Source organism: Vigna umbellata, chromosome 1 (assembly GCF_029865625.1).
Source record: "Vigna umbellata cultivar VRB3 chromosome 1, Vumbellata_1.0, whole genome shotgun sequence".
Classification (NCBI taxonomy): domain Eukaryota; kingdom Viridiplantae; phylum Streptophyta; class Magnoliopsida; order Fabales; family Fabaceae; genus Vigna; species Vigna umbellata.
Window position 1 is genome coordinate 67,406,986 of NC_142165.1, and position 27,071 is coordinate 67,434,056.

The 27,071-nt window shown below is 38.7% G+C and overlaps 2 protein-coding genes across 3 annotated transcripts; one reads left to right on the plus strand and one right to left on the minus strand.

The window, feature by feature from the left end:
- Window positions 1-1,266: 1,266 nt before the first annotated feature.
- LOC124849219 (uncharacterized) lies at window positions 1,267-24,189 on the plus strand. Of its 2 annotated transcripts, none has more exons than XM_088104102.1 (3): window positions 1,267-1,425; window positions 1,674-2,938; window positions 23,729-24,189. In XM_088104102.1, exons 2-3 carry the CDS (start codon window positions 1,743-1,745, stop codon window positions 23,841-23,843), a joined length of 1,311 nt encoding a protein of 436 aa, XP_087960228.1. In that variant the 5' UTR covers window positions 1,267-1,425; window positions 1,674-1,742; the 3' UTR covers window positions 23,844-24,189. The 2 variants fall into 2 exon arrangements, with proteins under 2 accessions (XP_087960228.1, XP_087960229.1); XM_088104103.1 differs by having other exon boundaries at window positions 1,279-1,425; window positions 1,720-2,938.
- Window positions 24,190-25,437: 1,248 nt separating this feature from the next.
- On the minus strand, window positions 25,438-26,078 carry LOC124822158 (protein RALF-like 32). Its single transcript, XM_047294125.2, has one exon. The coding sequence runs from the start codon at window positions 26,059-26,061 to the stop codon at window positions 25,705-25,707; it is 357 nt and encodes a 118-aa protein (XP_047150081.1). The 5' UTR covers window positions 26,062-26,078; the 3' UTR covers window positions 25,438-25,704.
- Window positions 26,079-27,071: the final 993 nt, after the last annotated feature.

Consider the following 27,071-nt stretch of genomic DNA (forward strand, 5'->3'; position numbering starts at 1 on the left):
CAAAAATATTCTTGGGTAAAACAAAATATTTAATATTTTATAATCTTCTATTTTGCGGAGGCATTTAATTTTTTGCCTTGTCTGAAAGTTCTCAAAACAAAAGACATGCCTTTAGAAATTATTATGGAATTTTTTGCTCTTGTACAAAACCTAGTATTGATCCAAAGTAGCGATGTCGAGACCAAGCGCTCATCTGGTTTCTTGTGGTTTCATGGGGATGCCGCTTGGGCCCACGGTGGACGACAAATGTTTCGGTTGAATTGGTCTGAGGGTCTATCGTCCTTCCTTACTTTTCTCTCTTTCGATCGTCCAATCCTCTCCGAGAACGCAGTGCACTCCGATGTGTTGTTGACTTATAGAAGACACTCTCACACTCAAGTCAGATATCTTTTTTCAAAGATGTATTTATTTTATTAGGATAGATCAATGTTATTTTACCTGAACCTAAATCGTATATTTATAGGGCTTGTGGCAGCCAATCACATTTAGGCAATCAAACTCAATAATCAATTATTAATACGGTATTTGTGAAGTGTACGACAATCTGACCTATTAATACCGGCTAACCATTCATAAATCACCATTAGCTCCAATAGCTCCAATCGGTATATTTCATATAGTACAAATACAAACTAAAATACGAATTAATAATATGCAAAAAGATAAAATATTAATTTCACTAAAAAAAATAACACTCTTACATAATATCAGTCCATGAAACAAAAACAAGAAGTTTACTTGACTGTATTTTGTCAAAATATTAAATTTATACAGTATATACATAATTACTATAATAACTTTAATTTACTTTTAATTTCACCAAATTGTCAATCCTGTAATTTGGAGATAATACATGAAGTCGTCCATGTGCAATTGTTTGAACTTGACAGAAATTTCCACATTCAATAAATACAATACAGTTACGAGATTAGGGTATACCAATAAAATAAACTGATTAAAATGCAGTACTCAAAGTTCTTGTAAATTGTCTTCTAGTGACTTGAATATTTATTTAGTTATTCATTTTTTTTTTAAAAAAAGATACCTTTTAATTTTATCGATTTTATTTAATGTTTGTAAAATTGATAAAGGACTCTTTGAATTTTATTCCATTATTATTTAGTATTTTTTCAGTTTTATTAAATTGTTATTTGATATTCTAATTTAAAATTTATATCATTATAATATTATTTAAATATTTATTATTTTGAGATATGCATGAAATCTTATATTTTAGAGTATAGAAATGAAGATGGAGATAGAATTTTTAGTTTGAGAATTCGGGTATTGAATGTTTATTTACTTTGAGATGAATTTCCGAACAATAATAATATTTACAGATTTTTCAAATCAATTTCATAAGAGTTTCACAGAACAAATTGGGGGCTGCTTCAAACGAGGAAGAGGGTTTCCGCTTCTGTGACTGTAAGTATTTGAAACTTTTATCGCCCCTATTTTCTGTATCTTCTTCTGTTATCTATCAATTCATGTTAGTATTTTGAATCGAACTCTCTGGTTTACGCTTTCAAATTCTTCGCAAATCAAAATTTATCATTCACCATATCCTTTTTTTCTGCGTTCCTTCATTCATTTATTCACTTTCTTGGAATTGTACTTTATCTGGAAAATTCTGTTGCTGTATACATGTTTTACCTATTTTACGTGCAAAATAGGGTTTGGTGGAGAAGTGAATCGAAACTAGATTGTTGGTATTTGTAGTGGCGTTCAATTGAGGAAGAAATATGTCGGTGACAGCGGGTGTTAGTGATACTGTAATAGCCATTAGGGATAAGCTGAGAGGTAAAATTGGGCAAACAAAAGTTCAGCGTTATTGGCCTGGTAAAGTTCCTGAATGGGCTGATGATGAGAATGAAGACATTGCCGCTGCCGATATTAGACCCTCCAGGGAAGCTGCCTTGGAGAAAGTATTTCCTCGTCACGAGGAAGATACTGCTATAGTCAGAAAAGATGATCGCCGGCTCCGGCGATTGGCTGAGAGTCGGATAGATAACAGGGAGGAGGTGAGGGCTGATCATCGCCGCATTCGGCAAGCTGAGATTGTTTCCACCATTGAAGAGGAGGCCAGGAGGCAGGAAGGGTTGGAATTGGAAGAAGAAGATGAAAATGCTTTGGCAGAAAGAAGGAGGCTGATCAAAGAGAAGTTGCTTCATAGAGAGCAGGAAGAGGCGCTACCTCAGGAAGAGGAGGAGGAGGAGGAAGAGGAGGAGGAGGAGGAGGAATCTGAGTATGAGACTGACTCTGATGAGGAATATACTGGAGTGGCTATGGTGAAGCCTGTTTTTGTTCCCAAGTCTGAGAGAGATACCATTGCTGAGCGCGAGCGGCTTGAGGCTGAGGAACAGGCACTTGAAGATGCAAGGAAGAGGAGGTTGGAGGAAAGAAGAATTGAGACAAAGCAGATTGTTGTTGAGGAGATCCGAAAGGATGAAGAAATCCAGAAAAACTTGGAAATGGAGGCCAACATTGCTGATGTGGATACTGATGATGAAGTCAATGAGGCTGAGGAGTATGAGGCTTGGAAAGTTAGGGAGATTGGTAGGATCAAGAGGGATAGGGAGGATCGGGAGGCAATGTTGAAGGAAAAAGAAGAGATTGAGCGGGTGAGAAACATGACAGAGGAAGAGAGGAGGGAGTGGGAAAGGAAGAATCCGAAAGCTGCTCCACCACCAAAGCAGAAGTGGAGATTTATGCAGAAATACTATCACAAAGGAGCTTTCTTCCAGTCTGAATCTGACGATAGGGCTTCCACTGTTGGATCTGATGGTATTTTCACACGTGATTTCTCTGCTCCAACTGGGGAGGATAAAATGGACAAGACAATATTACCCAAGGTTATGCAAGTCAAGCACTTTGGTCGTAGTGGAAGAACTAAATGGACCCATCTTGTCAATGAGGATACAACTGATTGGAACAACCCGTAAGTTCAATTTCCAATCTTCTCTTCTTTCAAGAAGAGTTAAACATTGTAGATAAAATTGCCTGTTCTGTTCCTTGATAATATTTTTGTTGTTTTATCCCAAGAAAGCTATATATATATATATATGTGTGTGTGTGTGTGTGTGTGTGTGTGTGTGTGTGTGTGTGTGTGTATGTGTGTGTGCGCGCGCGTGTGTGTCTGTGTGCTTGTGTGTGTGCGTGTGTGTGTGTGTATATATATATAGCATATCTCTTCGTATTTATCTTCTGAACTTCTGAACTTCTGAACTTCACCTTACTTCAAAATGTTCTCCCACATAACTTTCGCATTCTTGGAATGATATTGAGAGGGTTAGGTCAAAAGTGAAATGTTCATCTATTGTTAATTTATAATTTTTTTCTCATGATTTAGTAATATTTACTGCTTATAACTTCACAAGTCATCACTCATCAGAAGAGTTGAATTATTATTTTAAAAAGAATGGTTTTGTGATGTGGCCTCAAAGCCGAAGATCACTTAGTAATGGCTGTTTACGGATAGGCAAAAAGTGTGGTGTACGAATGCAGTTTTAGAAGAGATAACTAACTTTCAACCTCACAGTAGAGCCTGGGAGGAGTGCTTGTTGGTTTGTTGGAGAGAAAATATATACCCAAGAAGGTTGTGTAGAAGATATACTGAAATTAGGCTTGGGCTGGGAGTGACTATACCCTTTCGAAACTGCATGGTAATCTCTTGCATTATTTTCCCATTACACACAGAACATACCACGATCGGAGCTCCCTTGATTAAGACCTGATCCTGAAATACAAATATTTTTACGCTTAATTATGATATTTTAGTCATTCTTACTTGCTGCTTCCTATCCTTTTGCTTATCAAGCAATTTGATTGTGCATGAGAGTGAGATTGATGAATGAGAGCTGATTGGAAGGAAAATAGTTAACTGGAATATTTCTGTTAGACTAAGCGTAATTATGCCATCTTACAAATCCTATTTTATTATTTTGGAATTCATTTTGTAGAATGTACCTTTTGAAACTTTCCAATAACACCCATGTATTCTCTATCTGTTTGCCACTTCATGATTAATACTTTTTGTGAATTTAGCTAGACATTAAGGGATCATATTGGATGCCACAACTTAATGAGTTGTTCATTAGCAGCCCATGCTTCATTTTATCTAAAATGTTTAACTCAATATATCACCAATGTTCTGTTACATTGCATGCTTTACACTACAATATGTTCACATCTGTATTTAGTCGAACAAGGCCTAGTTTATACTCTATTATTTTTTTCCTTAATATTGGTAAGATGTCTGGCATCACATTTGTTAGAATTGGACCGGATTGACTTGTTTAACCAGGAACCGATGAATATCCAGTCCAAAATTTCTTGAAAGTTGGATTTGATTCAAATTGGGATAAAACTGGCTGGTAGAAAGGTTGGTTTTCTAAGACAGTGGTAGTTGCAAACAGATTTTATTTGTTATTGTCAACCTTAAACATGATGTATTAGTTTTGCTTCTGGTATCAAAGCCATGGAGTAGAGTCTATCCTAACGAAATTTGTGTTTTTAGACATATCATTCTATCCGCTATTGGACCATCATTAATGTTTAGTTCTACGCACGAGATATATATATCTCGGCGTGTAAGGTGTGTATTGAAAGTCTCACATTGATTTGAGATAAGACCAATTTAGAATATATATATGTGAGGGCAAACTTCATCTTATAAACCGATTTTGTGGGGTTGAGTTTTACTTAAAGTTCACTTCTTAATAGTATGCAACAAAAACCCGTATATATATTCTGCTCCCAATATATAAAAAGCTCATCACTCTACATACAAAAATACTTAATAAAACGCATGCACAAAACCAATCAAACTTTAACTTTTATATGCCTTATGAATTGAATTAATACCAAAACCAAGAGTACTTTTATACAAAATAAAAACAGCAAATGTGCCAATATATTAGTCAAATAAATAAAATTCCGCAGCTGCCTACTTCCAAACAATTCATGGTAAATGCCAAAATCCCCCAAAATCTTAAATCACATTTATATATTTTATATCTTGCCACTACTGCACACCAATTTTAATCCACACAAAATAATAATTTTTCATCCCACATAATATCATAAACACAGTGTACCAAATATTTCCAGATACCCATAAAATAATTTTCATAATAATAATATCAAGTCATAATAATCAGAACTGCAATTGAGTACAAGATAACTATGAAAGAAAAACAAATCACGTAACTAGTTAGCTCCCATTACTTGGATTGTTTTCTAACCCTTGATACTTCTGTGTTTTCCTTTTACCCTACCAACTCCCAAACAACATTGTCCCAAACATATAAAATATCCCAAAGCCTCTACTTAAAAAAACCCTAATCACTACTATAGGTCTTATTTCACATTTATTACTTTCCTCATGTTAGGATATTTATCCTATTTTATCATCATTATAGTGTGTCAAGGGTTACCCTATTTATCATGATTATATTGTGTCTAGGATTACCCTATTTATCATGATTATATTGTGTCTAGGGTTACCCTATTTATCATGTATTTGTGTATCAATTTATTCTTATAAATAGAAGATTGTGAGAGGGATCAATTAAGCCCTCAAGAATTATTTCTTTTCAATCTTAAGTTGGTATCAGAGCGGGTCGATCCCGCTCTGGTTTCTGTCTCGTAATATATATCTGTCCGGCGCCACAGTTCTTCGTCGCCCGCCGCTGCCCGCCGTCGGCCACCGTCAACCGCCGGCCACCGTCGCCGCCGCCGGCCACCGTCCGGCCACCGTCGCCGTCGGCCACCGTCGTCCGTCGCCGGCCGCCGTTCACCGCCCGCCACCGTCGTCCGTCGCCGGCCGCCGTTCACCGCCCGCCGTTGCCGGCCACCGGTCGTCCATCACTATCACAGTTTCCTTCGTCTAAACCCTTAGGGTTTTCTTGTTCCTCGCTAGTACTATTTGTCTTCTTCAGAGATGGCGTCTGGCAGTACTCTTTCCTTCTCTGGAAGTCCATCAATTACGTCCGAGAAGCTAAATGGAAAAAATTATCTATCATGGTCTGCTGCGGTTGAAATGTGGTTCCTCGGCCAAGGGCATTATGACCACCTTGAGCGAGATGGAAGCCATGTGCCTATTGAAAAAGCTGCTCAGTGGAAACAAGCAGATTTCCAGTTGTGTACCCTGTTATGGCAATCAGTGGAACCCAAACTTCTTGTATCTTTGAGGGCTTTCAAAACTTGTCACTCCTTTTGGAAGAAAGCCCAAAACATTTATGCCAACGATATTCAACGTCTCTATGACACTACGAACAAGCTTGCATCTCTTAAAATGGCTGACCATGATATGGTGTCCTTCATGGCTGAAGCCCAATCTGCTGTCGAAGAACTTAGGATGTTTTTGGAAGTAGATCCATTAGAGGATATCAAAAAGAAACTAGACAAATTTTACATGGTGTTGATCCTTCGTGCCCTACATCCCGATTTTGATCATCTCAGAGATCAACTTCTAACTAGTCATGAGGTCCCCTCTATGGAAACATTGACCACTCGCCTTCTGCGTGTCCCGGTATCTCAAACTCAAGAAGCGCATGAACTAGTGGAACCATCTGTCATGGTTGCCACACGAGGAAGAGGAAGACGTGGCACTAGAGGAGGAGGACGAGGAGGTCGGGGACGTACTCAATGCACATATTGTAAAAGGATGGGTCATACTCAAGAGAATTGCTACTCCTTACATGGTTTCCCTTCCAAAACCGCCAATATTTCGAAGACTGAAACTTCCACTTCGAAAACTGAAACCTCCACTTCTATGTTTTCTGAGGATGAATATCAAGAGTATTTAAGGTTAAAGTCTAACAGCTTGGCACAACCATCTCAATCTCCCAATACATCAACAGTCTGCGTTTCTCAATCTATGGAATGTCAAAATTCATGGGTAATTGACTCAGGTGCTTCTGATCACATTTCTGGTAATAGCTCTTTGTTCTCAACTATTTCCTTTCGAGAAAAACCTCATTTCATAACCCTTGCAAATGGATCTAAAACTTCTTCCAAAGGAGTCGGTCATGTTTCTTTGTCTCCCTCCCTCAATCTCAACTCAGTCCTTTTTGTCCCTAATTGTCCTTTTAATTTAATTTCCTTAAGCCAGTTGACTAAAATGTTAAATTGTTCAATAACCTTTGATCATAAATCTTTTGTTATACAGGAGCGTGGTTCGGGGAGACAGATTGGAGAAGGATATGAAGCTGGCGGATTATACCATTTTGGATCTCGTCCAAGGGTGTCTTGTGTTGCTGCTCCTAATCCTAAAGTGCTACATGATCGACTTGGTCATCCTCATTTGTCCAAATTAAAAAAGATGTGTCCTGAACTTAGTGGTCTCCAAACCTTAGAATGTGAGTCATGTCAATTAGGAAAACATGTTAGATCTTCCTTTCCTAAAAGGTCTCAATCAATATGTAATTCTAGTTTTTCCATCATCCATTCTGATATATGGGGACCTAGTCGTATCTCCTCCTTTGGTTTTAGATATTTTGTTACCTTTATTGATGAATATTCAAGATGTACTTGGGTTTATCTTATGAAAAATCGTTCTGAATTGTTAGCTATCTTTACATCCTTTTTGAATGAAATCAAGAATCAATTTGGTCAAGTAATCAAAATATTAAGAACTGATAATGCAAAAGAGTATTTCTCATCCTCCTTTTCTGCCATCTTGAGTTCCCATGGTATCTTACATCAGTCTACTTGTCCTCATACACCACAACAAAATGGTATAGCAGAACGAAAAAATAGACACTTGGTTGAAACTGCTCGTACCCTTTTGCTTGGTGCCCATATTCCTGTCCATCACTGGGGGGATGCCATCTTAACTGCATGTTATCTTATTAATAGGATGCCCTCCTCCTCTCTTGATAATAAAGTCCCTTTCTCCATTTTGTTTCCTAATGATCCTCTCTTTCATACATCTCCCCGAGTGTTTGGCTGTGTATGTTTTGTTCATGACATGTCTCCAGGTCTAGACAAACTCTCCGCTCGCGCTCTCAAATGTGTCTTCTTAGGCTATTCTCGACTTCAAAAAGGATATCGGTGTTACTCTCCTGAAACTAAGAAGTATTACATGTCTGCCAATGTCACATTCTTTGAACAGACTCCTTACTTCTCTCCATCTGTTCAGGATGTTTCTATCCTCCAGCAAGTCCTTCCTATTCCAATGGCTGAGTCGAATAGCTCCACTGTCTCTGTCATTCCAAGTCTTGATCAGAATCCTTCTACACCTGTTTCTCCATATACTGAGATCATCCCACACAGGGCCTCAATGGATAGTCCACCTCCCCAAGACAATGGTGAATCTCCTACTTCAGATTCTTCTCCCTCGTCACCTCCTCCCACGCCTCCTGGTGCAAATGATTCAGTATGGCCTATTGCCCTCAGAAAAGGTACTCGTTCCACTCGGAACCCTCATCCCATTTATAATTTTCTAAGCTATCATCGATTGTCGCCCTCCTATTTTTCTCTTTTATCCTCAGTGTCCTCTGTTGTTATACCCAAGAATGTGAAAGAAGCACTTGATCATCCTGGATGGCGACAAGCTATGATTGCAGAAATGCAGGCTCTTGACCACAGTAATACTTGGGAGCTGGTGCCCCTTCCCCCAGGAAAAAAGGCGGTTGGTTGTCGATGGGTGTATGCAGTTAAAGTTGGCCCTGATGGTGAAATTGATCGGCTCAAAGCTCGGCTTGTTGCAAAAGGTTACACTCAGGTTTATGGTCTTGATTATTGTGACACTTTCTCTCCTGTTGCCAAGATGACTACTATTCGTCTCTTCTTTGCCATGGCAGCCATTCGTCACTGGCCACTTCATCAATTGGATATCAAGAATGCCTTCCTACATGGTGATCTTGAGGAAGAAGTTTATATGGAGCAACCTCCTGGGTTTGTTGCTCAGGGGGAGTCTGGTATGGTATGCAAATTGCATCGATCTCTATATGGCCTCAAGCAATCCCCACGTGCTTGGTTTGGAAAGTTTAGCTCCATTGTTCAAAAATTTGGGCTAAAACGCAGTGAAGCAGACCATTCAGTTTTTTATTGTCATTCTTCTCTCGGGAAATGTGTTTACTTAATAGTATATGTTGATGATATTGTCATTACAGGAAATGATGCTGTTGGAATATCTCAACTAAAAGAGTACTTGTGTAGACATTTTCAAACCAAGGATCTTGGAAGTCTCAAATACTTCTTAGGCATTGAAGTAGCGCAATCAAAAGATGGAGTTGTAATCTCCCAAAGGAAGTATGCTCTTGATATATTACAAGAAACAGGCATGATTGATTGTAGACCGGTAGACAGTCCCATGGACCCAAACCAGAAATTAAGGACAGAAGAAGGTGAATTATTCTCCGATCCAGAGAGGTATAGGAGGCTGGTTGGCAAACTGATTTATCTCACTATTACAAGGCCAGATCTATCCTTTGCAGTTGGAGTGGTTAGTCAGTTCATGCAGGCTCCATGTGTTGACCATTGGAATGCTCTCATTCGCATTCTAAGGTATGTAAAGAAGGCTCCCGGGCAAGGATTGTTATATGAAGATAAAGGAAGCATTCATGTATCTGGGTATTGTGATGCAGATTGGGCAGGTTCACCTATTGATAGACGGTCTACAACAGGATATTGTGTTTTTCTGGGAGGAAACATTATTTCATGGAAAAGTAAGAAACAGAATGTAGTAGCTCGATCAACCGCGGAAGCCGAGTATAGGGCAATGGCATCATTAACATGTGAACTTATATGGGTGAAACAATTCCTTCAAGAGCTTAAATTTTGTGACATCCATACTATGAAGATGTATTGCGACAATCAAGCTGCTCTCCACATTGCATCAAATCCAGTGTTTCACGAGAGGACTAAACATATAGAAATTGATTGTCATTTTGTTCGTGAAAAGTTGTTGACCAAAGAAATATGTACTGAGTTTATTGGGTCAAACGATCAACTCGCAGATGTATTGACTAAGTCATTAAGGGGTCCTCGGATTGAGTTTATTTGTTCCAAGCTTGGTACATACAATTTGTATGCTCCAGCTTGAGGGGGAGTGTTAGGATATTTATCCTATTTTATCATCATTATAGTGTGTCAAGGGTTACCCTATTTATCATGATTATATTGTGTCTAGGATTACCCTATTTATCATGATTATATTGTGTCTAGGGTTACCCTATTTATCATGTATTTGTGTATCAATTTATTCTTATAAATAGAAGATTGTGAGAGGGATCAATTAAGCCCTCAAGAATTATTTCTTTTCAATCTTAAGTCCTCAAAACCAAAGAAACAAGCCGAACTTCACAAATATTCCAAAATAAATTTTAGAAATTTTCTAAAACAAAAAAACATTGTTGGTAGGAGTTGAACCAAATACCTTCGATAGGTTACCCAAGTACTCTAAACAAATGAATTATTTAACTCGTTTGATTATTTTACTCATCCCAAAAAGTATAACTTAAACTTAACTCATCATTTTCATTATTCTGCTTAATTAAATATTTTAGGGTCTTACATATGAATTTGTGTGTATTATTTTATATTAATACTGGTTAATATATTGTATTATTATATTGAAAAATTTAAAATAATAGTATTTTATTGAAATTGGTTTGGTTGACTTTACTTTGTCTAGTGACTTGACCGGTTTTGACAACCTTGTCTCACATTAATTAAGAATTTAGCCGTAATACTCTGTGTAAGACTTGAGTATTCCTCCTCCTTGAGCTAGTTTTTGGGAGTGAGTCAGGCTTGTTTGTTTCAAATATGTCAGGTCTTATGCTGGGTCTACCCTGGATGACCAATTTTGCAAACATCACACTCCTGATGTCCAGTATTAGGATAAAATGAGTGGTGTAAAAATAATGTCGAAATGCATTTTAAGTCTTGGGCTGTACTTGTCCCTTGGTCTAGCCTTTTAATCAGTAATTTGGGAGCACACATAGCTACTACTTATATACTGCAGTTACCTATTGTTTCTATCCCAGTGAGATCTATGATTTATACCATGAACTGAATATCTGTTGGAAGTTCCACATCGACTAGAGATAAGGCCAAATTATAATATATAAGTGAGGTACAAACCTCACCTTACAAGCCGGTTTTGTGGGGTTGAGTTAGGCTTAAAAACCCACTTTCTAACATGGTATCAGAGCGGGTCGATCCCGCTCTGGTTTCTGTCTCGTAATATATATCTGTCCGGCGCCACAGTTCTTCGTTGCCCGCCGCTGCCCGCCGCTGCTCGCCGTCGGCCACCGTCAACCGCCGGCCACCGTCGCCGCCGCCGGCCACCGTCCGGCCACCGTCGCCGCCGGCCACCGTCGTCCGTCGCCGGCCGCCGTTCACCGCCCGCCGTTGCCGGCCACCGGTCGTCCATCACTGTCACAGTTTCCTTCGTCTAAACCCTTAGGGTTTTCTTGTTCCTCGCTAGTACTATTTGTCTTCTTCAGAGATGGCGTCTGGCAGTACTCTTTCCTTCTCTGGAAGTCCATCAATTACCTTCGAGAAGCTAAATGGAAAAAATTATCTATCATGGTCTGCTGCGGTTGAAATGTGGTTCCTCGGCCAAGGGCATTATGACCACCTTGAGCGAGATGGAAGCCATGTGCCTATTGAAAAAGCTGCTCAGTGGAAACAAGCAGATTTCCAGTTGTGTACCCTGTTATGGCAATCAGTGGAACCCAAACTTCTTGTATCTTTGAGGGCTTTCAAAACTTGTCACTCCTTTTGGAAGAAAGCCCAAAACATTTATGCCAACGATATTCAACGTCTCTATGACACTACGAACAAGCTTGCATCTCTTAAAATGGCTGACCATGATATGGTGTCCTTCATGGCTGAAGCCCAATCTGCTGTCGAAGAACTTAGGATGTTTTTGGAAGTAGATCCATTAGAGGATATCAAAAAGAAACTAGACAAATTTTACATGGTGTTGATCCTTCGTGCCCTACATCCCGATTTTGATCATCTCAGAGATCAACTTCTAACTAGTCATGAGGTCCCCTCTATGGAAACATTGACCACTCGCCTTCTGCGTGTCCCGGTATCTCAAACTCAAGAAGCGCATGAACTAGTGGAACCATCTGTCATGGTTGCCACACGAGGAAGAGGAAGACGTGGCACTAGAGGAGGAGGACGAGGAGGTCGGGGACGTACTCAATGCACATATTGTAAAAGGATGGGTCATACTCAAGAGAATTGCTACTCCTTACATGGTTTCCCTTCCAAAACCGCCAATATTTCGAAGACTGAAACTTCCACTTCGAAAACTGAAACCTCCACTTCTATGTTTTCTGAGGATGAATATCAAGAGTATTTAAGGTTAAAGTCTAACAGCTTGGCACAACCATCTCAATCTCCCAATACATCAACAGCCTGCGTTTCTCAATCTATGGAATGTCAAAATTCATGGGTAATTGACTCAGGTGCTTCTGATCACATTTCTGGTAATAGCTCTTTGTTCTCATCTATTTCCTTTCGAGAAAAACCTCATTTCATAACCCTTGCAAATGGATCTAAAACTTCTTCCAAAGGAGTCGGTCATGTTTCTTTGTCTCCCTCCCTCAATCTCAACTCAGTCCTTTTTGTCCCTAATTGTCCTTTTAATTTAATTTCCTTAAGCCAGTTGACTAAAATGTTAAATTGTTCAATAACCTTTGATCATAAATCTTTTGTTATACAGGAGCGTGGTTCGGGGAGACAGATTGGAGAAGGATATGAAGCTGGCGGATTATACCATTTTGGATCTCGTCCAAGGGTGTCTTGTGTTGCTGCTCCTAATCCTAAAGTGCTACATGATCGACTTGGTCATCCTCATTTGTCCAAATTAAAAAAGATGTGTCCTGAACTTAGTGGTCTCCAAACCTTAGAATGTGAGTCATGTCAATTAGGAAAACATGTTAGATCTTCCTTTCCTAAAAGGTCTCAATCAATATGTAATTCTAGTTTTTCCATCATCCATTCTGATATATGGGGACCTAGTCGTATCTCCTCCTTTGGTTTTAGATATTTTGTTACCTTTATTGATGAATATTCAAGATGTACTTGAGTTTATCTTATGAAAAATCGTTCTGAATTGTTAGCTATCTTTACATCCTTTTTGAATGAAATCAAGAATCAATTTGGTCAAGTAATCAAAATATTAAGAACTGATAATGCAAAAGAGTATTTCTCATCCTCCTTTTCTGCCATCTTGAGTTCCCATGGTATCTTACATCAGTCTACTTGTCCTCATACACCACAACAAAATGGTATAGCAGAACGAAAAAATAGACACTTGGTTGAAACTGTTCGTACCCTTTTGCTTGGTGCCCATATTCCTGTCCATCACTGGGGGGATGCCATCTTAACTGCATGTTATCTTATTAATAGGATGCCCTCCTCCTCTCTTGATAATAAAGTCCCTTTCTCCATTTTGTTTCCTAATGATCCTCTCTTTCATACATCTCCCCGAGTGTTTGGCTGTGTATGTTTTGTTCATGACATGTCTCCAGGTCTAGACAAACTCTCCGCTCGCGTTCTCAAATGTGTCTTCTTAGGCTATTCTCGACTTCAAAAAGGATATCGGTGTTACTCTCCTGAAACTAAGAAGTATTACATGTCTGCCAATGTCACATTCTTTGAACAGACTCCTTACTTCTCTCCATCTGTTCAGGATGTTTCTATCCTCCAGCAAGTCCTTCCTATTCCAATGGCTGAGTCGAATAGCTCCACTGTCCTGTCATTCCAAGTCTTGATCACAATCCTTCTACACCTGTTTCTCCATATACTGAGATCATCCCACACAGGGCCTCAATGGATAGTCCACCTCCCCAAGACAATGGTGAATCTCCTACTTCAGATTCTTCTCCCTCGTCACCTCCTCCCACGCCTCCTGGTGCAAATGATTCAGCATGGCCTATTGCCCTCAGAAAAGGTACTCGTTCCACTCGGAACCCTCATCCCATTTATAATTTTCTAAGCTATCATCGATTGTCGCCCTCCTATTTTTCTCTTTTATCCTCAGTGTCCTCTGTTGTTATACCCAAGAATGTGAAAGAAGCACTTGATCATCCTGGATGGCGACAAGCTATGATTGCAGAAATGCAGGCTCTTGACCACAGTAATACTTGGGAGCTGGTGCCCCTTCCCCCAGGAAAAAAGGCGGTTGGTTGTCGATGGGTGTATGCAGTTAAAGTTGGCCCTGATGGTGAAATTGATCGGCTCAAAGCTCGGCTTGTTGCAAAAGGTTACACTCAGGTTTATGGTCTTGATTATTGTGACACTTTCTCTCCTGTTGCCAAGATGACTACTATTCGTCTCTTCTTTGCCATGGCAGCCATTCGTCACTGGCCACTTCATCAATTGGATATCAAGAATGCCTTCCTACATGGTGATCTTGAGGAAGAAGTTTATATGGAGCAACCTCCTGGGTTTGTTGCTCAGGGGGAGTCTGGTATGGTATGCAAATTGCATCGATCTCTATATGGCCTCAAGCAATCCCCACGTGCTTGGTTTGGAAAGTTTAGCTCCATTGTTCAAAAATTTGGGCTAAAACGCAGTGAAGCAGACCATTCAGTTTTTTATTGTCATTCTTCTCTCGGGAAATGTGTTTACTTAATAGTATATGTTGATGATATTGTCATTACAGGAAATGATGCTGTTGGAATATCTCAACTAAAAGAGTACTTGTGTAGACATTTTCAAACCAAGGATCTTGGAAGTCTCAAATACTTCTTAGGCATTGAAGTAGCGCAATCAAAAGATGGAGTTGTAATCTCCCAAAGGAAGTATGCTCTTGATATATTACAAGAAACAGGCATGATTGATTGTAGACCGGTAGACAGTCCCATGGACCCAAACCAGAAATTAAGGACAGAAGAAGGTGAATTATTCTCCGATCCAGAGAGGTATAGGAGGCTGGTTGGCAAACTGATTTATCTCACTATTACAAGGCCAGATCTATCCTTTGCAGTTGGAGTGGTTAGTCAGTTCATGCAGGCTCCATGTGTTGACCATTGGAATGCTCTCATTCGCATTCTAAGGTATGTAAAGAAGGCTCCCGGGCAAGGATTGTTATATGAAGATAAAGGAAGCATTCATGTATCTGGGTATTGTGATGCAGATTGGGCAGGTTCACTTATTGATAGACGGTCTACAACAGGATATTGTGTTTTTCTGGGAGGAAACATTATTTCATGGAAAAGTAAGAAACAGAATGTAGTAGCTCGATCAACCGCGGAAGCCGAGTATAGGGCAATGGCATCATTAACATGTGAACTTATATGGGTGAAACAATTCCTTCAAGAGCTTAAATTTTGTGACATCCATACTATGAAGATGTATTGCGACAATCAAGCTGCTCTCCACATTGCATCAAATCCAGTGTTTCACGAGAGGACTAAACATATAGAAATTGATTGTCATTTTGTTCGTGAAAAGTTGTTGACCAAAGAAATATGTACTGAGTTTATTGGGTCAAACGATCAACTCGCTAGGATAGGCTCTAATCATGGCTCTGATACCATATTAGAAAGTGGGTTTTAAGCCTAACTCAACCCCACAAAACCGGCTTGTAAGGTGAGCACACATAGCTACTACTTATATACTGCAGTTACCTATTGTTTCTATCCCAGTGAGATCTATGATTTATACCATGAACTGAATATCCTAATTTCTGATAATAGTGTTGTTATTGATGATGATGGTGATGATTACCCTATTGTTTAGTAACATCATTCTCACCATTTCTCTTCTATGGTAGTTCTGAACATTTTACATTAATGGGGATTTGATTTGAAGATATAATAGCTATTATATGTCTTTAGCCCTTAATAGTGCATTTTATTTGAAAGATATGTGCATCTATTATTATAGCTAGACACCTACTTTCTTTTTCCTTTCTCCCGTACACTCCTAGGCTGTAATTGGATAAATGCTATAATAATGTACTGAATTTTCAGTATTTAATATATTTATTAGGAGTTCCCTATATTTTGATTGGCCATCCATTTTCACATTGAAACTAGGAATTTAGAGTTAGACACATTGGTGAAGTTGAAAAATTCCTCTATACTCTTGTACTTGTTGACTTTGACCTTGTATCCTCTGTTGGCCATGTTGGCCATGACATAATATTGTCCTTCAAACACCTTTCTGCTGAAGAAAATTGTGTTCTGCATTTAGCAATATTCTAAGTCCACAAAAAAACAGACATGGCAAAACAGAACCATACATGCATTTGGATTTAAATATTATGTAATAAAATTCAGATCATGTATAGACTCTCGATGATATTTCCTTTAGAGTATGTTGTTAGTACTTTCCTTCTGGTCCTTGCACCCACACTTTTAAGTGATTTCCTACAAACTTTTGAGTGTATACCTTGCTGGAGTAACAGAGTAGCTAAAAGAGGGTCAATGATTGCAGATTGTGTCTGCCAAAAGTGGCAGTAACTGGGTTAGTTCACTCTTACTTTGAATGTTCAAGTGGATCTCTCTTTTTGCTTCTGAATGAAGAAATGGCTAGGAAGATTTTTGTGCCTATTCCTTGTTCTAAATGTTCAAGCGGGTGCACTTGGAAAGGAACCTACTATTTCTTTGCTTTATCTGTAGGCAAGAATCATTTTAGTTTGTAGGCAAGAGTCATTTTAGTTTATAAAATATTTCTGAAAATTGTCATGCATAGTATCATAGTAATGTTGGTTCTTAGAGTTGATTCAATAGACTTTTAGGATAATGTTAATAGAAATTGAGAAAGTTCTACTTGGATGATTGAACCCACTACTTTGTGCCGTTCCAAGAAATGGAGCTGTGTGGGAGATCAAAGTGCATTCTGTCAGAGGTTGCGTAACGGAATGATTGCGTGTAATAATCGATTTCAATCATTCTGTCTGTAATAATCGATTATCATACTTGGTAATTGATTATTAACTATAGGACAAGTTTAACGGATAGTCTAACTGTTAGGGGTTGGAAGGTATACGAGAGAAGAAGAAAGTATATGAGAGAAGAAGTAGGACACCGAACGATGGAAAGCGGGGAGAGGTTGAGCCGAACGGTGGAAGGCGGTAGAGGAGAAGAAGAAGAGCACCGAACGGTGGAAGGTGGTGAAGAATCGAGCCAAACGGCTGAAGAACTGGAGCCGATCGATTGAAGAATCCTAACTGTTGTAGCAGTGAGGCTGGGCGGGAAATAATTATAGTAAATAGAGTTATATCATGGGGAAATATTCAGTATAATAGAGGTATATTAAGAGAAATATTCAATATAAGATAATTATAGTAAATAGAATTATATTATAGGGAAATATTCAGTATATGATAATTATAGTAAATAAGGCTATATTCTAGGAAAATATTCCGTAGAAGATGGGCGGGAAATATTCAAAAGAAATAGGGTTAGAGTCTATTGTTTGGGGTATGTTTTGATTATTGAGTTTGTTAACAGGCGACTACAGTCTTGTGAGGGAGGTTATGCTCCCAACTATCCTTTGTTTACAAAATTCTATTACTATTAATAAGAGAAATTCATTCTTTCATCATTATCTTTTCTGCCTACTATGATCGTGATTAATTAGGTTTCCTACTCAAGAACCTAACACTAACCGTTAAAAACAGCTAAAAACTCCAATGGCTCGGAGTGATAATCGATTATTTTAAGAACTTAAGAGTTTTCCAAAATAGTCTGTGATAATCGATTATTTCATGTGCTAATCGATTATCACTAATCGATTATCTTTTGTAATAATCGATTATTACATTACGGTATTTACTCTAAATGCATTTTTACAAATCAAAGTTACGTGGAATTAAAAACTACTTAAAACCTAAGTCCGATACACTTTTATTACTGGTTACAAAAGCTTTTTAACATGATACAAGTCTTCGTTTGTTCTTCTTTCAAGTAGTTGCTTGAGATTTGATTTGGACATCATCAAAACTTCATTTCTTCATTTTTTTAACACATACCTACTTATCATATATGGTTTAGTAAGATCTTGACACAAGTGTTTGTTTTTTATAGTACCTAAGTTTCACTTTTATCATTTGGTTTTTTGTAATTTTGTGATTTTGAGAGAGTATAACATTACATTTAAAAGTTATGCTTTGAAATTAATGTGCAGACAAAGATATATTCTGATAGGATATGGATAGTCTATGAGAGAAGCAGAAGAGGGAATGAGGAGGTTAGGAGAGTTAATGAGGTATAACTATAATAACAGTTAGTGGCGGGAAAAGAGCTCTTATAAAGAGCTAGTGTATTTTTGTAATAGTCAGTTTTAGTTTGATTCTTTGTATAGACAGGAAACATTTATCTTGTGGAGGGGAACTTGGCTTCCTCGGAGATTTTGGTTGTATAGATTGAAGGAATTAATGATAGAATTACTTTGTTTTACTATCTTTCTTGTTTTTTGGTGTGTGTTAGTGAAGAGTTTAGATAGGTTTCCTACCTAGAAACCTATCAATTGGTGTGACCTGTCGAATCATCTTGTGAGAGGAGCGAAATGGAGGGAAGTTGAGCAATTAGAAGGACGAATCGAGGGAAGGATGAACATCTTGGAGGGCTAAATGGAGGCGATGGAGACCATGATGGATGGGTTGCAAGGTTGAGACGATGGGGTTACATCAAGAAATCAAAGAACTCATGTGAGTTCTTAGAGGGTGAGCACAAAATCTTGATCGCAATTCGGAGGGCAGTCAAGTTTCTGTTATTGAAAACAAAAAGGCGAGGAAGGAGTGTTCCGATGAAGAATTGGACTACGATCAGACCGAAGTACAACCCAATTGGGCAAAGAGGGTAGATTTACCCACATTCGAAGGAATCGACCCATTAGGCTGGGTTTCAAGAACGGAGAGGTTCTTCGAGATTCAGAACGTGACGGGGAGAGAAAGGCTCTGACTGGCTTACATATTTATGGAGGGGAGCGCTAGTTACTGGTTTCGTTTCTGGAAAGCCAAAGCCAAGAATCCATCTTGGGAAGAACTGAGGGAGGCTCTGGTGAGAAGGTTTGGAGGCCGGGATAGGGGGACAGTGTTCGAAAGGCTAGCGGCGATAAAACAAAGAGGTACGGTGGACGAATACATCCAGGAATTTGAGATGTTGGTGGCGTAGACGAAGTGGGTGACGAAGGACCAACTTCTAGGGTATTTTTTGGCGGGCCTGAAAGGCAATAGAAGGAGTCAAATCCTCCCACATAACCCGAAGGATTTGCTGACCGCCATGGAAGTCGTGCGAGATGTGGAAGAGGCAAATTGAGGTTCGAGAACAACTAGAGGAACGATGACCAAGAGTAATCAATCTTGGGGAAGATACCAAGGAGGCACGGGGACCGTTGCTAGGTCTGAACCTTTCAGAGGCGGTCAGGGGCGACAGGGAGTTACAGAGAAGGAAGTTGAGTGACGCTCGCGACAGAGGAGTTTGAAACCTGCCCTACCCGGAATACATCAAACATAGAGAGGAAGGGAGGTGTTTCCATTACGGAGGGCCTTATAGCACAAGCTACCGATGCCCAGAAAGGAGTTTGAGAATGGTGATTATGGGGGAAGACAAAGAGGTAGAAGAGGAGGGGAAAAAAGAGGAGGTGGATCAACGACAGATGGAATTGTCTTTGTTCTTAGCGGGGGGTCTCACCCAACCCAATACTATGAAATTGCAGGGATGGGTAAAAGGAAGGAAGGTGTTGATCCTGTTTGACAGTGGTGCCAGCCACAACTTCATAGCTAAGGAACTGGTGGAGGATTTGGGACTGCCAGTGGAGGACACAACCTTACTAGGTGTGTCTGGGAGGCAGACAAAAGAGGAGGACACAAGGGTGTTCTAGGGAGGTCTCAGTAAATGTAGGCGAAACAGAGATATTAGAACGATTCTACCTGTTTGAATTGGGAGGGGTCGATTTGATATTGGGGATAGATTGGTTGGCTAAATTGGGGGAGGTTACCATTAATTGGGGAGAGTTGTAGATGGCCTTTTGGCAAGGGAGAAGTCGATGATCATTAGAGGGGATCCCACTCTGGCACGAAAAATAGTAGCACTGGAAGTGTGGTTGAAAATGAAGGAGGTAGAGGCTGTTACCTTGGTATGGAGTTTGGGGCAGACAAAGATGAATGAAAAGGATGATATAGACCAGGTACTGACGAGGGGGCAGAAGGAAGAGTTGGAGCAAGTGTTGGCATAGTTTGAAGAGGTATTCAAAGAGCCCAGGGGCCTACCTCCAGCCCGTGATATGGTACATAGGATTTCCCTCAAGGAAGGATTTGACCCAGTGAATGTTCACCCCTACAGATATCCACATCTGATGAAGGAGGAGATAGAAAACGAGGTCACTAAGATGCTCAGAATAGGGATAATAAGACCCAGTATGAGCCCATATTCAAGCCCTGTGATACTGGTCAAGAAGAAGGACGACAATTGGCATTTTTGCATCGACTACAGGGCATTGAACAGAGCCACCATACCTGATAAATTTTCGATTCCAATTATAGAAGAGCTACTAGACGAGCTAAGGGGCGCGAGGTACTTTTCGAAAGTGGATTTAAAAGCTGAGTATCACAATATTTGTATGGGGAGGAAGATATACAAAAAAAACCTTTAGAACACATCAAGGCCACTTTGAGTTCTTAGTCATGCCATTTGGCCTTCCAATGAGCCAGCTACATTTCTGAGTATGATGAATAGTTTGCTAAAGCCATATCTGAGGAAGTTCGTGTTAGTGTTCTTTGATGACATCTTGATCTATAGTAAGATCGTGGGGGGAGCATAGGGAGCACATTGGTCAAGTGTTGAATACCTTAAGAAAACATTAGTGGGTGGCTAATAGAAATAAATGTGATTTTGGGAAGAGGCAAATCAAATATCTAGGACATCTGATTTCAGAGGCAGGGGTGGAAATAGACAAGGAGAAGGTGATAGCAGTTTCAGGGTGGACAAAATCCAGGACCTTTAAAGCTTTGAGGGGTTTCTTGGTCCTCATGGGGTACTATAGAAGATTTGTAAAGGATTATGGGAAGATGGCTCGACCCTTAATAGAATTATTAAAGAAGGGATAGTTTGTTTGGTTAGCTCAAGCAAGTGAGGCTATGGCGAGATTGAAGGAAGCTATTACTATCGTGCTAGGTTTAGCCCTGCTAGACTTCACTCAACAGTTTCATATTGAGTGCGATGCGTCGGGGGCAGGAGTAGGAGCCGTTCTCACACAAAATAAAAGGCCTATTGCGTTCTTAAGCAAGGCACTTTTAGAGGGATCTTTGAGGAAATCCATTTATGAAAAAAAGCTCATGGCCTTGGTGATGGCCATCGAACACTCTCCTCAGTTAGAAATTCATAGTGCACACTGACCAGAGGAGTCTCAAATATGTATTACAACAAAGAATCACCACCCAAAATCAGCAGAAATGGTTAGCAAAGTTTCTGGGATATGATTTTGACATTATTTACAAATCTGGGGTGACCAACAGGATGGCAGGCGCTTTGTCACGAAAGGGAGAGGATAGGGGAGAAGAGGAGATGGAGATGAGGGTGGTAGCAAGGCTTTAATGGCAGGATTTCCAGGAGGTTTTGAGGGAAGTTGAGGAGGATTAGACTCTTAAAAAGATTATGGAGGAAATAAAAAAGGATCCAAATTTGCACACTACGTTTACTTTAGAGAATGATAGGCTTCACTACAAGGGGAGGCTGGTGCTGTCAGCCCAATTAGTATGGATCCCCAAGCTTATAGCCGAGTTCCATACAACAAGCGCTGGGGGACATTTAGGTGTTTATAGGACATATCGCAAGGTGGCTTAGTCCTTGTATTGGGTGGGGATGAAGAAGTTTGTCGCCGATTTTGTGGCCAGTTGCTTGGTTTGTCAGCAACACAAGTATTTGGCATCTTCTCCTTAAGGCTTGATACAACCTTTATCGATACTGCAAGCCATTTGGGAAGAACTGAGCATGGACTTCATAGTAAGGCTGCCTAAATCGCAGGGTCATGATGCAGGTGGTTGTCGACCGCTTGAGCAAATATGAACATTTTATCCCCCTAAGACATCCATACATAGCTCGAACAATAGCAAAGATTTTCGTCAAGGAGGTGGTCAAATTGCATGGGTGCTAGTATCTATAGTCAGTGATCGTGACCCACTATTTTTGAGCATATTCTGGAAGGAGTTGTTCAGGTTGTAGGGCAGCTGCAAATGAGCACAACGTACCACCCAAAGTCTGACGGTCAAATGGAAGTTTTGGAGTGTTATTTGAGGTTCTTTTGCTCAAAGCAACCTAGGGGCTAGAGTTCAATCCTTCCACGGGTTGAGTACTAGTATAACACCAGTTACCAGGGTGCGGTTAAGTTTAATCCATTTGAGACAATATATGGAAGATCCCCCTGCCCTTACTCGATTCATACCGGGAGAAATTGCAGTAGAAGCAGTAGCACAGGAGCTGTAAACAAGAGATGAGGCGCTCAAGCAGCTCAAGTTTCATTTAGTAAGGGCACAAGATTTGATGACCAAGTATGCAAATCACATACGGAAACTAGCAATGATTAAGGTAGATATTGGGTGTATCTGACAATCATGCAAAAGTTTTGGAGATAAAGTTGAAAGACAAGAAACACTGGAGCTAGGCTTTAGGAAATAAAATCCTCGTGACTCACATCCTTCTTTAATCCTATATGACAAAGGAATTAGCAGTAAAGGTTACAGAACAATTTAATGAATGAGTCAATTGACTCAAAGAGATTAAATTATAAAGACAATGAGTAATGTACAAAACAAAATTTAAATTTAATGAATAAGGAAACTTTGCCAATTCCTTGAGATGCCACTTTGGATCCATTGGCAACTATAATTAAATGAGGAATTTTCTGAGAGGAAATGCAGTAAAACGAAGGGAGGTTACCAGACAAATGATTGAGACACGTGAATCAAGTATCCATGAACTTTGACTTTCTACAGTTTGAGAGATGCATGCAGTTGACACATTTGGTGTTGAGGATGATTGACCAAGATTGTTAGATCTTTCAGATTTGTACCGAAAGAATTCTTGGTACTCTTCATTGGAGATTCTAGATTCTGAATTATCGGATTTAGACACCTGCACAGTTTTATTGGGAAAACCAAGTAATGGTATGCTTAGTTCGACCACCACGACCTCCTTGGTTACTCCTACCTCCTCCTCTCCCATGTGGAGGCGTATGCGGAGGCAGATGAGATGGAGACCACCAGGGTTGGGTCACACTTCTCAAGGTGAACCTAACCCTTGACTTTGCCAAAGGAAAAGCGACAGTTGGCAGCGGCAACGATGATGCCCGTGACTGTGGTGGATAGTGGCGGCGACGCACTGGGTATTAATGATGTGTTTATTAGAATGTTTTGGTAATCTATATATAGAGTACCATGGTAGACAGAAAACAACCCCAACCATTAAAGTTGGGTTCACACACAACAATATTAAACTTAATACATTTCAACAGGAATGATGGGCATTAGTATGTTAAGGTAGCATTCTCTGGGTTGTCAAAGAAATTTCTGCATCAGCTTTCCGATGTCTTACTTTTCTTATGCCTGATCTATCTCCATTTCCGAGAATTTGGGAATTGTGAACAGTTTATAGGAATTAATTTCTCTTAAAATGCAACTAACCTCCGTACTTTCTGTTTCACTGAAAAAAAAAATTTGTTAGTTATTACTACTGCAAGCAGCATTTTATACTCAAATATTCACTCCTGAGATATTATTCTCTAAAATTCTTGTTGACTTGTTATGCAGATGGACTTACAATGATCCTCTTCGTGCAAAGTATAATGACAAAATGGCAGCAATGAACGCGCCTATGTCAAAACCTAAAGGAAGCAGAAAATTGAAGGATTGGGAATCTCGATGAAAATTTGAACTTAGAGAATTATGCTGGTGGGAGATCTCGTCGTTTCCGTTACTAGACTTGAGATGTCCTTATCCCGTGTATGCTTGTGCTGTCTTAAACATAACGTAAACTAGTTTATCATAGATCATGGAAGGTAGTTCATTCATGCAGAATGTGACAGGAATTCACACTAGTTTATGCTGATTTTCTTCAGTTAATGAATCATAGCCGATTTAGATCCTGCCAGCCCAGACTAAAGACTTTGACATCCTTTCTTTGTTTTGTCATAATTTTAACTTTATTACTGGCTGGCTATTACGATTATATTGAGTTTGCTGATGCTTCAGGAGCCAGTTTTTCAAGTTAACATACTGTATGTGCACAACGTACTGACTTGAACTCCTACAAATAGCACTATAGTGACGGTGTCCATAGGTGTACCAGAACACTAGTAAATGTAGCATAATCTTCCATGTTTTGATAGTATTCAATATCTAGCTAAACAAAGGGGTATATTGAAAGTTATTTCGTATCCAACTTGGTACTTGTTTGTTTGAGTTATTTCCCTAATCAATAAATCCTAAAGCTTTTTTGGGCATTTACAACGAGTTATATTCAAAGCAAGTTTTTACAATAATTAGTTTCAATAGAGAAGGCCGTATTTTGACGATACCATTATAAATAAATAAAAGAAATAGAGGATGAATGGAAGTAACTTGTTTCCAGGCTTTTGTTCAAAAGTTTTTTTTTTCTTTCGGAGCGAACCTATCTGGGCAGAACTTTGATAAAATATATGTTACGTTAATTTTTTATGTTCTATAAAAGACTTTTTAAATTTTACAATAATCAAAAAATGGAAGATACAACAGATTTAGAAAGTTACTTTATTCTCGTATGAATGTGACTCTCTACTTCCAATAGAAATTGTTTAGATAAAAGAATGCAATTCTTCTGAAAACAGGAGGTATTTAAAAATATTTTTCTATCAACTTAAACATTTTGTACTTTCATATTTAAACGGAAATAAGTTTCAGGGAAGTATAGGATGGGATAACGAGAATGTATCCGAGTGGAATGTGGGAAAATTAAGGTTCACATGCAGCTTTTATTATTTTTGTTTGTTTTTTAATTAAAAACTGCCATGATTTTTTTATTTGTTTTCAAATATCTGCACCGAAAGTAAAGAAAAGAATTTTTTTTGCTAGTTCTTTTTATAAATGAAAAATAGAATAAGAGCGTAAGAAACATTTGGTAATTGTCAAGGTAAAAATATAAATACATTTGCACGCAACATTTTGCGAAGAGAGAGTATAGTGTGCTGCGAGTTCGTTCACGAGACTTGGTTGAAAAGATGAGTTGCTGTAACATATTTTATTGGATACTGTAACATGCTTTAATTTTCTGTTCCCTATTAAATTCTTGACATTTACAGCATAGATTTATGTATTTCACATGTTTTAAGATGTGTATGTTGCCATTATGACTGATGCCTACTTTATAACACTGCAAAGTCTGTTATCAAATTACAATTTATACCTTATGGTTGCATTTATATATATGCTGACAAAACCATCCCGCTAAAAAACAAAGAAAAACCAAATTCGAGCTAGAATAATGGAACGAAGAGAAAGATACTGATAATTGGTATAACCATAGCAATTAACCTTTGTTTTAGTACACTAAATCTGCAAGCAGTAGTGTGATACTCAGTTATTCAGTATTTATACCTACCGCCAGTATATAAGAACCCTCCTTCAGAGTATTAGTTATCAGAGAACCATTTGGAATTTTTTTAGAATTTCAAATTCGAAAGTTCCTATCAAAATAACGATTATGTAAAAAGGGTTGATTCATGAACCTTAAAGATTGTTTCTTTGCATAATCAAGAGTCAGACCTACAACGATAGTACTTAGAGCAGCCTCTATCATGAGGATTTGAGGGGGGAGGAAGACACCCTCCACTGTTACTATAAGCTTCACCAGATCCACCTCCATTACAAACTGGTTTGTCTCTCTGTAAAGCTCCATTGGAAATGTATTTCTTCTGCTCCAGAAACCTTCGGCTTGTTTCTGACTCCATCAACAGCTCATCTTCTTGATTGCATTCAGCTATGGAACCATTGCATGTGCTTACATGACTGGTCCATGAGAGCACAGTGCAGCTGCTCAAACGCATAAAGCTGAAGAATATCAAATAGAAGAAACAAAGTCTAACAACGGTGGATGGTTTTGAGGCCATTTTCTGTTTTCCTTCCACCTTCAACCTTCCACTAAGAAGCACTATATAGAGAATATTATATATTATATGACAGCACCACCTTTTTGAAAATATGCTAGTTGCATTAGTGACAAGCTGATGGAGCGCACTTCACCAAACTCTTTGGACAACATAAATTATCTTATTTTCCATGTGCTACAGATGGGTTTGCTTTCTTTTCTCAGAAGACTATGATTTCCTTTGCTAATATTTATTTTCTCCAAAATCAAGTCTGAAGAGAAAATTCTAATGTTTGAAGTGAATAGTGCACTATAAATATAGACTAATTCAAAAAATTTATTGGTGTTAAGAATACAAGTATTAAAAGTTGAGTGGTATAAAAAAACACTTACAAACATTTACAACTTTAAGATTTTAGGATTACTTTATATGATTTACTAATGACTGTTGAAATTAAATTTATCCCTTACAAAATTTCTTACAATTGTTTTTGTGATGTTAGGTTGAATTTTATTTTTGTCCATTGTTTGTAAAATTCAAGTTTATAAAAACATTGTGCAAAAGGAAGCAGAAAATGATAGGAGTAAATTGTTACTTATCTTATTTAGCCAAGTTTCTTATTGAAGACCTTATACATACATGAACAAATGTGGGATTAGGTAAGTAGGATTATAGGAAGGGAGTTATCATGACAAAAGCAAAAGGACAGAACAGAGACAAAGGAGAGTGAATGTTGACTTTAATCATACATTTAAAATATTTGGTTCATATTTCTCTAATTTTCCTAACCTCATGTTGTCACCTCAAACCAACAGTTGGTTGGTGGGATCCATATGGATTTCCTTTCACTCTAACAAAATGGACATAACTTAAGTTATTTTCACACCATCTCCTCAAATTATTTCACTCGTGGAATTGGCAAGCAAAGCCAAGAATAAAACTATGATTTGAGAGTGTTAAGGTGGCACTTTGAATCTTCACATCTTGAATAGCATTTCTTGGACCTTCGAAAGTGTTTCTCATCAATTATA